This window comes from Pseudorca crassidens, chromosome 3, assembly GCF_039906515.1.
Source record: "Pseudorca crassidens isolate mPseCra1 chromosome 3, mPseCra1.hap1, whole genome shotgun sequence".
Taxonomy (NCBI): domain Eukaryota; kingdom Metazoa; phylum Chordata; class Mammalia; order Artiodactyla; family Delphinidae; genus Pseudorca; species Pseudorca crassidens.
In genome coordinates this window covers 51468132-51482259 of record NC_090298.1, presented here as the reverse complement: position 1 = coordinate 51482259, position 14128 = coordinate 51468132, and the positions used below count along the sequence as shown (strand labels likewise).

Below are 14128 nucleotides of genomic sequence, written 5' to 3'. Positions count from 1 at the left end.
CAATTTACTTTTTCATTCTTTTGTTGATGGATTCTTTTGCTGAATTGTTTATGGGTTTTTCCTATTACAGGTAATGCCACTATGGATATTCTTTTAACTGTCTTTGAATACACACACATATATTTCTAAGTCTCCACCTAGGAGTGAAACTATTGGATCACAGGGTACATGTATGTTCTATGATAGCAGATAATGTTAAAGGGTTTTCTGTACATGCTTTGTGTTCTGTTAGGAGCTATTTCACAACTCTGTGGGTATGAAGATATTCTCCTATATTACCTTCTGGAAGCTTTATTGTATTACCTTTTATTTTTAGATCAACAACCAACTTGGAATGAGGCAAGGGTGAAGTTTAATTCTTTTTTGCAAATGGAAATCAACTGATCATTTGATTTAAAATCACTATTTATTTCAAAGATTTCCCTTTGTCTGCTGTTCTGCAACACAGTATCATGCAGTGTTTGATTCATTTGATTTTTCTCATAAAAGAGCTTTGATTCTAAGCAAGTAATTGGACAGTCATTTGGTTGAACCTTTTGTGATATTGATATATTGTTTCTATTTTACTCTCAGGAAACTGAGGCTTACAGAAGTTGACTAATTTAGTGAATAAGTTCTTCTATACAAAGATTCACAATTATTAATGCCTTAAATGAGATAGAAGTTATTAATTAATTAGTTAAGCAGATAGCAGTATGAGATAGGTAATCTCTGCTAAGGCTCTTCTGTCATCTTTTCGTGGTGTCTGACTCTGGGTCCAAGACAGTTGTTTCAGCTTCCACCCTCATGTTCTCCTTGCAGCCTAGTGGGAAGGGAAGGAAGTGCATGCCCCTTATTTTGGGGATGTTACCTGGAAATTGTGCAATTACACTCATAAGCTATTGGCCAAAATTCAGTTATATTGCCACACCCACAACCAAGGAAGCCTGGGAAATGGAGTATTTACTTTAGGTGGGGCCAGTGTCTCCCTGAAATTTGGGATCTCTGTTACTAAAGGTAAAAAGGAGAGAACAGATTATGGAACTGCTAGCCATAGCTGTGTACTTTGTTGCAGCCCATCTGAGATTCAGACAAAATTCTGTGTAACTCCAGACTATACTGCGCAATCCTTGACAACTAGCTGGACTCAATAGTTTGCGTTTTGAAAAACTTCTTGGGATATATTCCTGTCAGAATTTAATTCCTAGATGTCTCTCCAGATGTGTGTACCATCTCCTTTTATCAGAAAATAAAATTATTTAACTCAACGTTGTTGGGTTTTTTTTTTATGTCGTAACTATCAGGAAAACTGAGTGCAATTCAGACATATTGCTATTGTTAGTGAAAGTTTCCAAAGCCTGTTTTAATCCTTCCTCCACTGACTTCACTTTCACTTAATTCTTTCTTCCCTCCCTCTATCCCTCCCTTCTTTCCTTCCTTTCTTCTTCTCTCTTTCCTCTCCCCAGCCCCCCCTTTGTCTGTCTGTTTTGCATCTTCTCTCTTCAAAAGTTACGGTGCCCTGGTGTTTCCTCTCCATATCTCCACTGCCATCATTTTGATGACAACGAATATGTCAAGGGTGTGGGGTGAGGGGGTGGGTAGGATCTGGGCAAATGGTGAATCACAATGTCTCTTTCACTTTTTCATTCTTTTTTTTTAAACTTTTATTATTAGTTTTTATTACACAAGTAATACATATTCATTGTAGAAAAATTAGAAAACACAGAGAAGCAAAAAGAAAAAATAATCACCCATAATCCCACTACCCATAAATAACTACTATTAACATTTTAGTGTATGTCCTTCTAGCTTTCTTATGCATATATATACATACATAGAATATTTATATATATTTTTCTTTTTACAAATATTGTGTCATACTATACATACTGTTTTATAACATGTTTCTCATTTAATATATATTGTGAACATTGTTATTTATTCCCTGAAAAAAATTATACATGTACTACATGCTCATTGTGGAAAAACCAGAAATTACAGATATGCAAAATATATATATATATAATTGCTCCAAATCTCACCTCCCAGAGATAAATGCTGTTAACATTTTAGCAAATATCTTTTCAGACTCTTTAATGCACACATATATATGTATATGTTAAATATGGGATGATACTGTAGATATTTTTCTATAGCTTTTTTAATTTATCAATATAGTTCATTTCAATAAATATACATATGTTGCTTATTCTTAATTGGTGCACAGTATTACACTGAAAGAATATACCATATTTAACCAACCGTATACTGTGGGTTTATTTACATTTTTTCCTCATTCTTCCAAATAAGCATTCTTTCTTGCATACTTTTTTTGAATAATGAATGAATATATCTTAGCTCATTTTTCTCTGATCTTTTTGAGGAGAATTTCCCTACAGTGGAATTACTTGGTAGAGGTGAAAACTATATTGCCAAATTATTTTCCAGAAAGTGGAATCAATTTACCTACTTGTTGGCTCTGTAAGAGGATGTTCACTTCCAGACTTCCTTACTGTCCCTGGAAACATTCATTCTTTATAGTCTTGCCTTTCTGATACATGGAAAAGAGTATATCATAATTATTTGCATTTTTGATTACTAGTATGTTCAAATATTTTCATATTATTAGTGCATTATTCTAATTTATGGTACATCACCAGTTTGTGTGCTTGGCTCAATTTTCTACTGGAAAGTTTGATTCTTTTTGAGTCATAAATTGTCATTTATTCATGCATTCATTATCCACTCATTTCATAAATATGTTTTCAGTATTTGCTTTCGTGTTTAGCATTGTGCTGAGGATATAAGAATAAGCAAAATAGACCTGGTTGCTGCCATCTGGAACTTCCAGTTTAGTGGAGAGACAATTCAACAAGCAATAATGAAAAAAATGTAATAAGGAAAGGGAAAGAATAAAATGGGAACACTTGGCTGGGGAAGGAGCTGTAGATCATGGAAACTTCCCAAAGGTTGTGGAATTTAAGCTCTTGATATATGTTATTAGACGTCTGTACTCTTTGTTGCATATATTTAAAACCTGGCTTTCTCTTAATCTGGTTTGTTTGTTTGTTTGTTTGTTTTACTCTATAGGAGTTTTGCATTTTTAATTGGTCAGATCCACCCATCTTTTCCTTTGGGATTTCTTTCTTTGCTATCATGCTTAGAAAGGCTTTCCCCCCCCCCCACACACTAAAATTACATATATATTCATCAATACTGCCAGTTTATTTATGTGCTTTAATATTTAATTTAAATACTTCACTTAGAATTTATTTTGATGACAGTTATGAGGTATAGATCTAATATATCCCTCAACAGATGGCTAACCATTTATCCCAATATAACTTAATAATCCAACATTTTCTCACAGATTTGAAATGTCATCTTTTTAATGTTCTCAATTCTTCTATGTTCTTGGGTTTATTTCTGGACTTTATATGTAATATTAGTGGTTTATCCTGGACCGTTTTTCATCCTTTCTATAGTAACCTGAAAGTTGAGCATTTTGCATTTGGTGATGTTCTAGAACACAAAGAAATGGTAGACATTGCTAAGGTATGTGTGTGGGTAGGTGGGAAGTTATTATGGATGGATATCTTTAATTCTTTCGATTTTGAGACTTCCAGAGTCTGAAATTCCAAATTCCATGGGATCATTGTTAATCTGGCCCATTTGTTGGCTGTCTAAAATCAGTTAGATGCTTTTATGCGCTGTATAATTTTAGCTTCCAGTAGATGGCAGTACTGCCAAACAGTAAGTATCCAAACTTGCAGGAGCACCGAGGAACAAAATGATCTGGCAGGATTTTAGAATTCCCCCAAGAGCTTTCATTAGAGGAGGCATCAGTGCTGTGCTACTTTTAAAGTCATCTTTGTACCCTTGAACAATGGCACAATCAGAAGTGTGCGCTGAATCTCTTCCTAGACGTGTGCAAAACATTAGTGGATGGATTTTTTTTAAAGCGGCACCTTGGCCTTCTGGGCACTTCTTCATCTACCTCATCCAAAAGTACCTTTGGGCCCAGACAATGACTGATTTAAAGCCTGGAAATGTGGTTTTAAACAATGTGATTGTGGCAGGATTCAGGTGATTTTTATTTTCTTTATACTTGGTGGTATTTTTCAGATTTTTCACAAAGAACATGTATTGTCTCTGTAATCTGAAAAAAAAAAAAAGATCAACACAGGATATGAAAAATATGGTGGTAAAATGGGTGGTTGTGTGCCAGAAAAAACTTTACATTCTTTTTTGTTTCAAGAATATGCGTACATGCAACAAAATGAGTTCAATGGGCTCTCTTTATCCCTAGAGATAGCTCGGTGTTATTGCTAATCTGAAAGAAAATTACCAGCAGGAAGCTGAGACAGTTATCTCATGGAACTACACCTGAGAAAGTCCTTTGGTAGGTGACAGGGGAGTAGGGTCAGCTCCTAACAAGATGCATTGGCATACCTAATGGGAGATGATGAATTACCCATTGCAGCTCTGAGCCAGGGTAGGTTATTGGGACTTTGAGCGCTAAATTTAATTTTAGGACCTGCTATAGTGAAAGAAGATCTATAAATCTTGGAGTGTGTCCACGGGAACTACAAAATTGATCCAAGGCCGGGAAACAGGCACTATGAAGAAAAGATAAGGTGGCTGAATTTATTTCTCTTAGATATGGAAAGCCTACCTAGGGAATTAGACAAATCCCCATCCCCATGAATAGCTACTATAGCCCTCCCCAGACATGGAGGTGAGACCTGAATTTATTAACAGTCTTCAGTTGTACAAAGGACAATTGCACGGAAGGTGTTACTTTCACACTGAGGCTAAGGCAAGAGTGAGCACAAATTAACCAAGCAGAAGTGATTTAGGTCTGGCATTTAGAAGAAGGTGCTGAACACCAAGGCTGGGCTTATCTGTTAATAACTCTGCATGTAGTTTTTTTAGTAGGAACTAGATTGAAGCTAAGGGTTCAGTATAGTGGAAGGTGGGAGAGGGCAGAGATGGGAGCTGAGAGCGTGCCAGATTGGGCTCCTTCATAATTTCTAAAACAATGGACCTGAAGTGAATTAAACTTCAGGGGATAAAAATGAACTGCATTCAGGAAAGGATATTAAACTTGAATCAAACCTGATTTATGAAAATCAGGGTTTGAGGACCAGGTAAATTTGGGAGTGGTTACCTGCTTTGCAAAGGAGCAGTCACCCTAGGAGTTTTAAAATAGCATATTCCCACACTGTATTACAAGTATTTGATTTAGGAAATTGTGATTTTTCTCGTATAACTTTCAAGGGTACGTCTTGATATGAAGCTATTCATACCTATAGCCATGCGTCAATTGCCAACTCACTGGAATACATCTCTGGACTCCAAGAATAAGGCCAAAAACCAGCTGGTGTGATCTAAATAGAGGTATGCATCGCCTTTTGAGATCTCTTCCAACTCTTTAATCCTTTCACTTTCAATCAAAAAAACTAGAAGACAATTTCAAGGATAATTTCCACAACATCAGATATTAGGTTGAGCTATATGAAGCTGCCATTTTTTAGGTCAAAAACAGTCAAATATCAGCAGTTTCATATAATTCAACCTAATACTATAATTATTCCAGTAGTTTGTCTTGCTCTTCACTAAAGCTAAAAGCTTGAGTATATTTACTTTTCAGGTCAAAATACTGGTGGACTTATAAACGCCTGTGCACATAAATACTGTGAAATTATAGGGTTGGGATTAAAGATGCATCTTGGATAAACCACGTATAGGTCATCCTTTTATTGTGCTGGACTCTGGTGCCTCTTGTCTGACTTTAGGAATTTCAGACTATGGAAAACAAGAAAAGCAGTCCAAAGGCTTGATCTTTCAACCCATGGGAAACTCTGTCTGGGAAATGGGCCAAAGGAAGAGCAAGGGAAAATATAACAAAATCTGTATCATGTTACGAGTTTAGTGGAGGAAGAGCACAGCAGAGCTGTGAGCAGAAAAACAAAGCGTGTGGCTTCCTCCTTTCTAAAATAGAGTATTGCTTAATGTGTCCTGCTTTTAAGATTCTAAGCATAAGACAAGACACCAAGTACACGTTGGAAAAGTCCTATCTGCATAGTCATCTAAAATGAGACAAACTTAGCTTAACTAAAAAGATTTTATTAACAATGTAAAATGTTAAGTATTTTTACGATCTGAGCTAATTCCAGCATGCCCTATAAGATTTAACACTATGCTGATGTGCAGACATCATGCTTCAGATTTCAATTAGAACAAAATATGATAATACTCAATTTTACATTTGAGGGTAATTGTATATATCACTACACCATTTCCTAACTGGATTACTTCATTCTCCAAGAAGCTGAAAAAGACACCATTGGATCGAAAGGAAATTAGTTGCCCATATGCATTGTATGAAGTTATTAGGATTATTGTGTATTTACAAAATTTAAATAGTTTTCATATATGTTCTTGTTGCATTATAAATTAAGATATTTTTATGTTGAAGCTCTTAGATTCTGACAGAATGGAAGACTAAACGTAAATGAGTGCAGAGGAAGCAATAGGTTGAGGTGGTATATGTTTGATTATAATATTATTCCTAATATTGGTTGGATTTTGAACAGTTTTGCAGTTTTAAATAGATTTCTATGTTTAAAGACTCTCATATGTGATCATTTGTTAACGTGACATCAGCAAGAGCTATAGATATACTATTCTACATGAAATAATTTTTCTCTGTGTAATACTTAGAAAAACCTTTCAATAATTTAAAAATCATAATTCTTGCATCTGTCATGGTGTGGTTTGGAGCAGACATGCACAATGTCAGCTTTAAAAATCCTTTTAAAAACAGCCTGCTTTTTGAATCTTTTTTTTTTCTTGACAGCAGCTGCTTTCAAATGTAAAATCGTTTCAAAGGGTGGTGGGAGGTGGATAAAAGTAATAAGGAAGCATAGAAAACATAGTCGAAAACCAATAACTGTGGTTCAGCTGTCTGGAGGTCCTCGGGTTCAGTGATATTTTCAGGTCTTCCTAGTGGTGGTTTCCAGGAGGAATCACCTAGCTTGAGACGAGACAGCACAGCCCAAAGAACCTTCTCTTCCGTCTTCTAACCAGGGGGTAGGGAGTTAGATTTAGAAGGCTGCTGTCATCTGTGATGGGATAGAATGTACATATGAGTGAGGTACAGACAAAACAACTTGTTTTTTATGAATTGGCCTTAAAAATCCTCCATCCTTCGAATCCAACTTTCTCAGCCTCGGCACCATTGACGTTTTGGACCAGATCATCCTTTATTGTTGGGGGCTGTCCTGAGCATTGTAGGATGTTTAGCAGCATCCCTGGCCTCTACTCACTAGATGCCAGTAGCACTGCCCTACCAGTTGTGACAACCGAAAATGTCCCCAGATATGGCCACATATTCCTGGGGTGGCAGTGAGGTTGAAGCAAAGAGCCCACAGTTGAGAACCACTGCTTAGAATTAAATATAAACTGCTTAGAGGCAGTTTTTCACTTGGGAGATGTATACTTCTTAGAAAAAGCCCATGCTTTGGAGTAAAGCTGGCTTCTTTCTTATACTTTACCACTTACTAGTCCTATGACTTTGAAAGTGTCACTTAAGCTCGTTAGGCTTCATTTTCCCCATATGTAAAATAAGGCTCAGTAATACTTACCCTAGGTGAGAATTAAATGAAACAATCTATTAAAAACATTTAGCTTGGGTGGGGACATTGGTGCCTAGCATGGAGGAAACAGTAAATATAGCTATTATTAACTATTTTCCTTTACATAGGACCTTGTCTTACCTCCATTCACCTACTTTATGCCTCGGGAAGAAGCTTCAACTATTTCTTGTTGAGTATTTCCCTAGTACTTTCTTTCTTTCTTTCTTTCTTTTTTTTTTTTTTTTGCGGTACGCGGGCCTCCCACTGTTGTGACCTCTCCCATTGCGGAGCACAGGCTCCAGACACGCAGTCTCAGCGGCCATGGCTCACGGGCCCAGCCGCTCCATGGCATGTGGGATCTTCCCGGACCAGGGCACGAACCCATGTCCCCTGCATCGGCAGGCAGACTCTCAACCACTGCGCCACCAGGGAAGCCCTCCCTAGCATTTTCTATAGATATCTGCACACAAGGGCATTCAGAGAAGATTGTCAGCTGTTGAATTCACAAGTTGTGGTTTGAAAATTTTAATATGATGACAAGTAGAGAAAGAAATAAACCAGTAAACCAAATACAGTTTAATGAGCTGGGTTTTTGGGAAATAGTGCAGTTCAACAGAGAGTGTGGGTAGAAACAGCCTGTTGGAGCGGAACTGGCCAATGTGGGTTGCAGAGGCTGGAGAAGGACCACAGGGAAATAATCTGGAAATTGCTAGCTGAGGCAGCGCTGAGATATGGTCAGAATGGAACTAGGGGCAACAAAATGGCTGGTTGGCTGGCAACTCTTATATACCTAAGCTTTGCTGGGACTAGTTGCACTGCCCTCCCAGAGCAGAGCTAAAATGTTCCCTCCTTTCCCCATCCTAACGTTGAAGATGCTAGACTAGAGTAGCAAGTCAGAGCCAGGGAAGAAAACAGGGGCCCCAGCTGGGCACATCAGATTAATCAAACACAGCCTCCTCCCCCAGGCTCCCCAGATTAAAATCCTCTTTTAATACTCACACTCTGCGAATGTGGAGAAAAACAGGACTCTGTCTCTTTCATAGTGAAAAATAATTCACTATAATCTGGATGTCAACATTTTGAGGCAAAAAAATAGGACATCTCTCTTTTACAGTTAAACTTGCCCCAAACAGTTAAGATGCTGAAAGCAATGTCAAATCCTATATATAAACCTGATTTCTCAGAAGAATCTCTGAGATGAATCATAATATATTTGGAGCAGATAGAAATGATAACCATACTCTCTCATCATTTTTAGGACTCTTAACTTCTTTAACCACCAAATGATCAGTGAACTTAACCTAATTGGATATGGCCAAGATACAGCAGACCCTGAAGGGTAAAGAATTTTATTTTTTGGTATCTCTTTGAATACTGACTACACTTCCCCAAACTCAAGTTCAACTGGAAGTTAATGCTTCCTTGGAACAGAATTACCAAAACTATGAAGATACTAATAGCAAAGAAAAATCTTATTTCTACTTCTATGAGACTTGGAGATCTATTTCCTGAATTCCCATTTATTTCCTGAATTCCCTATATGCTTGCCTTTCTTCAGTCATTTAAGAGATTTGGGAGTGACCTCATTGGTATTTATATATTACACAATAAAATGCAATTCTGGTGTGTATCATTCCCACTACATGAGGAAATATCTACATACGTTGGTATGTTGTATTTACAAAGAAAGTGTGCATGTGTGTGCTGTGGTGGTATATTTGCTCCCATTCTCTCTTTTTTAGGTATTAAAAGCACACAGGTATTATGAGATTTGTATCAAGACTGACCCTTGTATCTGTGCATTCATTACAGTGAATCAAAAAACCTTTGTGCTATTGAAATTCTCATTCAGCCTTCTTTTCATATATATATATATAACATTCACTTGTGAGTGCTATATACACACATGCACACACACATACATATATAGCATTCATAAGTGAATAGGAAGTGTTAGGATTGATGAGAAAGTGCTCAGACGTTAAGCAAAGGACAGACTGCCTATTAAGGACAACTGCTGGTTTGGGGCATCTTAGTTGAGCATTTGTGACACCTTTGCCTAGCCTGGAGCTTGTCTGATCATCACCTAGGGCTGAGGTGACACAAAAGCTCAAAAATTCTTGGCAGAAATTCAGAGCAGCTTTCTACACTCTAGGAAGCTGACATCTGCAGTAAATGCTGAAATTCACTGAGCAGTAAGTCTGCCTGGAATGGTTTGAAGTCAATTTAAAGCCAAGGAAAGATGTCTTCCCACATACTGAAATCCTGTCTCTGAAGTGAGGGGCTGTCAACAGAATGTGAGCAAAATGGGATGTTTCCCCACTCATTCTAAACTTTCTATGCTAATCCATCTGAACTTGCTGGGAAATCTTTGCTTTTTATTGGAAATGATTGAGACTTTTATGGTATCTTTTCTCCAAAGTGCATACCCTCAGAGAACTGTAACTTAGGAGAGTTTTAAATGTGAAAATAAAAAGTGAGAAAGAGAAGAGGAGGCAGGAAAGGATAGCAGAAAGTGAAAGAAAAGGAGAGTAGGGTATTCAGTCATCCGTAAATTCAAACCCCAGTCATTTAATGTTTAATTCTTGGATGTTTAATGTTTAATCCCTATTAAAGCCAGGGATGCTGGAGGCCCCCAAGGTACAGTAATACCATTTCTCTATTGCTCAAATTTCTTTTGCCAATAAAATATTTTTTACATAAATGATATGTTAAGAAACAGAAGGACATGAAAATGAGAAGTTTTCAAATAATAAACTGAGTGTTTGAGTTTAAAGCTATGTTCTCTAAGTCAAGAGAAGTGCTTATAATGGAACTGCAGTTGCACATTTCTAATCTGTTAAAAAAGGAGAACTTCAGCTAATCCCAGGGTTCCCAAACATAAGCTGCATCAGCTTCATCTGAGGGCTTATGAAAGCACAGATTGCTAGCCCTACCTCCAGAGTTTCTGAATCAGTAGGTCTGGGGTGGGCCAGGCAATCTTCACTTCTTACAAGTTCCTGGACCTGCTGATACAGCTGGTCCTGAGACCACACTTTGAGAACCACTGAATTAATCGAAGCTCTACGAAGTGTAGGGCTCTATGTCGAGTGCTGGGGGTAATACCATATGGGTCCTAAGAGAAAGGTGAACCTTGGCCTCAGGGATCTTTGTCTGAGTAACTAGGAGGCTTCATTAGAAATGCCGTTACAGAGATACAAATACAATGCTTTGAGAATTCCCAGAGGGGGAAATTACTCCCACCTATAAAGAAGGCATTTGTGGAAAATTCCTGGGGTCTCCGTGTTCATGCTGGGCTACAAGGTGTGGGGAGAACTTGGACATTTGGTGAAGTAGGGGGGCAGGCATTCCGGATGGAGAAAACAGTGTCAAAGGAGGAGGTCAGGGCAGGTCAAAGACAGGGAGGTCAAAGGCAGCCTGAATTTGGGTCCAAGTAAATTGTCCAGTCTGGCTGGAATGAAAGGCATATGAAGGAGGGGATGGTCTAAAACAGAACTACTTAGAATTCCCTAAATAAGGCCATTCCTTCCCTTGCCTCCCTGTCCTTTCACACACCATCTCTTTTTTCAGAAAAGTCTTTTCTGACTGCTCCGTGCTTCTACCTTCCTTCATGCTTCCATACAATTGCTACAGCCCTGGGTGCCTTGTCCGCTTCCAACCCTGTTTAGCCACCATTCTATGAGCAACTCTTTATGAAAGACTTAATAAATTTACCCTGGCTGCCCAGGTCTTCGGCTCCCACTTACTCCTCAACCCTCCTTAATTAGGCTTCTGGGCCCCCAGTTCCAAGTAAGCTACTTTGGCCAACCTCACCAGTGACTCCCTTGTTGCTAAATCCTATGGACACTTTCAGTTCTTATCTAGCTGAACTACCCCACACTATTAGCCATTCCTTCCTTGCAGCTTTCTTATTCTACCATGTTGAGTTTCTTCTCCGTTTTTGTAAACTGCTCTTCTTACATTTTGGTATTTCAGGGCTCTTCTGTATGTATTCTCCATGGGTGGTCTCAACCATTTTTAGGGCTTTGATTACCACGACACTGCTGACATTTACATCTGTATTTCCTGTCCTTCTAGCTCGCATGTCTCACCTCAGCATAAGACATGTACGTCCATCACAACCACTGAGCATCGCTCTTGGAGTCCCCCTGCATCCAGAACTTCAACTGTCCTGTCCTCTACCTCTACTGGTACCGCTCTGTTCTAATTTAGTGGTTGACACCATCATTCGCTCTGTTTTCCAAGTCTGAACCCAGGTTCCATCCTTGATTCTGCCTTGGCCTTATGTACATCATCCAACTGGTCATATCCTCTTCTCCAAGCCCTGGTCTTTAGGTCAGATTGTAAGCATTTCTCACCTGTCTTATTGTACTTGCCTACTAACTGAATCCCTCCAGTGACCTCAGGATAAAGTCTAAACCTCTTAACATGAATTAGAGGGGCCTCCCCCAACCTCTCTAGTCTCTCTCTCTCTTTTTGTTAATATATACTGCAATTTTATTTCAATCGCACAAACGAAGTTAGCATGTAGGAAATTTAAATGAACAGTATGGTAAAAATAGCAGAGAACCAAAAACTCTAATAAGGAAGTACACCTAAAGCATGAGAATTCAACAGTCATTAGTGTTTCATCTTCAGTTTTGATTGACACTTGATGCTTGCAAAATTTTGAAACAAACTTTGAGATCATGATGACTATTCTGAAGAGATTTCAGCACCGGCACAAAGATTTGTACATTCAGTTGGTTTGCAATTGACTTGTTAGCCATTTACATCGTGTATAGTACAGATTTGTCACAGGTCAGATCACAGTGTTGAAGGAAAGAAGTACCTGCCTGTAATTAGAAAGGATCCCCTAAACTACACTCAGCTTAAGACAGCCAAGGTACAAGAGCATGAAAACCATCATAATATTGTGCCTCCAAGGAACATAGTTTTGATAAGGAAAATAACCTAAGCTTCTGTTTCCCATTTTAATTACTCAAATCTCTAACAAGGACAAAACTGTCACATAGGACAGTAAATGGATGCAGTAATTCAATCAGACTTCTTGGAAAGAACACATTTAGCAATTTGGGACAATGAAGAATGACAGGAGATAAAACGTGATTCAACTCTGGTTCTTTTTGTCATTTTACACAGACATCATGTTAATATTAGACCAAGGCACAAAACATTTAGTGCATAAACCAGTTTCTTTTTTAAGACCTAGCATTTTTACTGTAGTCTTTTATCTTACTTTGGACCACTTGTACCCAGTACTCTATCCTACTAGAGACTGCTTAACTTAATCAACAAAATCAAAAGCAATTTCTGAGCAGATTTATGGGGGACATAAACATTTGTATCATCAAAGTGTTTGCATAACCAAAAGTACAATAATAAAGATGAAAATGCCACCTATTTCTTTTAGAAAGTAGTACTTCATAAGCTTGCTGCATCTTTAATGTCTTCACTATTGGATGACAATGAATAGTTGATAGAAAAAAAGAACCGTATACTTGAATTATGATAGCTCCTCCATCACAGATCTAAAACTGAAGTTTCTACAGGAATAGAACTATTTTAACAAGGGAAAAAAATTCCCTCATTCAAACCTCTTTGAAGTGGTAATGGCTGCAAACTTGCAGCACTTAGAAAACTATGCTATCAACAAGTTCTGTTTTTAGGAATTTAGATTAGGAAATCTAGATAGGGCTTCCCTGGTGGCGCAGTGGTTGAGAGTCCACCTGCCGATTCAGGGGACGCGGGTTCGTGTCCCAGTCCGGGAGGATCCCACATGCCGCGGAGCGGCTGGGCCCATGAGCCATGGCCGCTGAGCCTGTGCGTCCGGAGCCTGTGCTCCACAATGGGAGAGGCCACAACAGTGAGAGGCCCGTGTACCGCAAAAAAAAAAAAAAAGAAATCTAGATAGCAGATGAAAATGGATTATTTCTTCAAAATTTTAGTAAAACTACTGATAATCCAAAGTTTCAAAGCAAATATGGCACATCAAGATGGAGAGCCTGGAGAATTTTGATTTCCTAAAATTTCAAAAAATTCTATCATTGCAACATACAGGATTTCTTCCCTATTTTAATCTTAGAAGTTTCAAAGAAAAGGGAGTGGATAACATACACACACGTGAGTGCCCACACAAACACGCACGCACGCGTGCACACACGGTGGTAAGTAGAGTATCTAGTTCCTTCTTCCCACCACCTAAATCTCACTTTATTTATTAAAAGAAAATTATGCAGGACCCCCCTCACTGTTTTCCCTTGATCTAATGATTTCTGTGACCTTAATTGCTGCCATCATTGTTACTTTTCTAGTATTGCAACATAAGATTCAAAAGCAGCTTTGTAGTCAGGAACGTGTACCTGAACACCTGTACAACTGCAGGGCACCAAGGTAATAACAACTGCCAAATTCAGGGATGGAACTTTTGAGTTCCACAGTAAGACGTAATTCATGTGAAGCTCAGAATCATGTTTCAGACCATTGAACTTACTCAAGTTAAAATACAA

At 38.2% G+C, this 14128-nt stretch overlaps 1 protein-coding gene across 2 annotated transcripts in view; it reads right to left on the bottom strand.

Moving 5' to 3' along the window:
- The window catches only part of RGS7BP (regulator of G protein signaling 7 binding protein), a 166488-nt gene that overhangs the window by 43537 nt on the left and 108823 nt on the right, over positions 1 to 14128 (bottom strand). The window contains exon 6 of one of the 2 annotated variants that reach the window (XM_067730801.1): positions 4143 to 7106. The exons of the other annotated variant lie outside the window; for it this stretch is intronic. Within the exon in view, the coding sequence (XP_067586902.1) occupies positions 7015 to 7106 (92 nt within the window). The 3' untranslated portion in view covers positions 4143 to 7014. Of the gene's footprint in view, positions 1 to 4142; positions 7107 to 14128 lie in introns of those variants that run through there. 2 annotated transcript variants of the gene reach the window in all.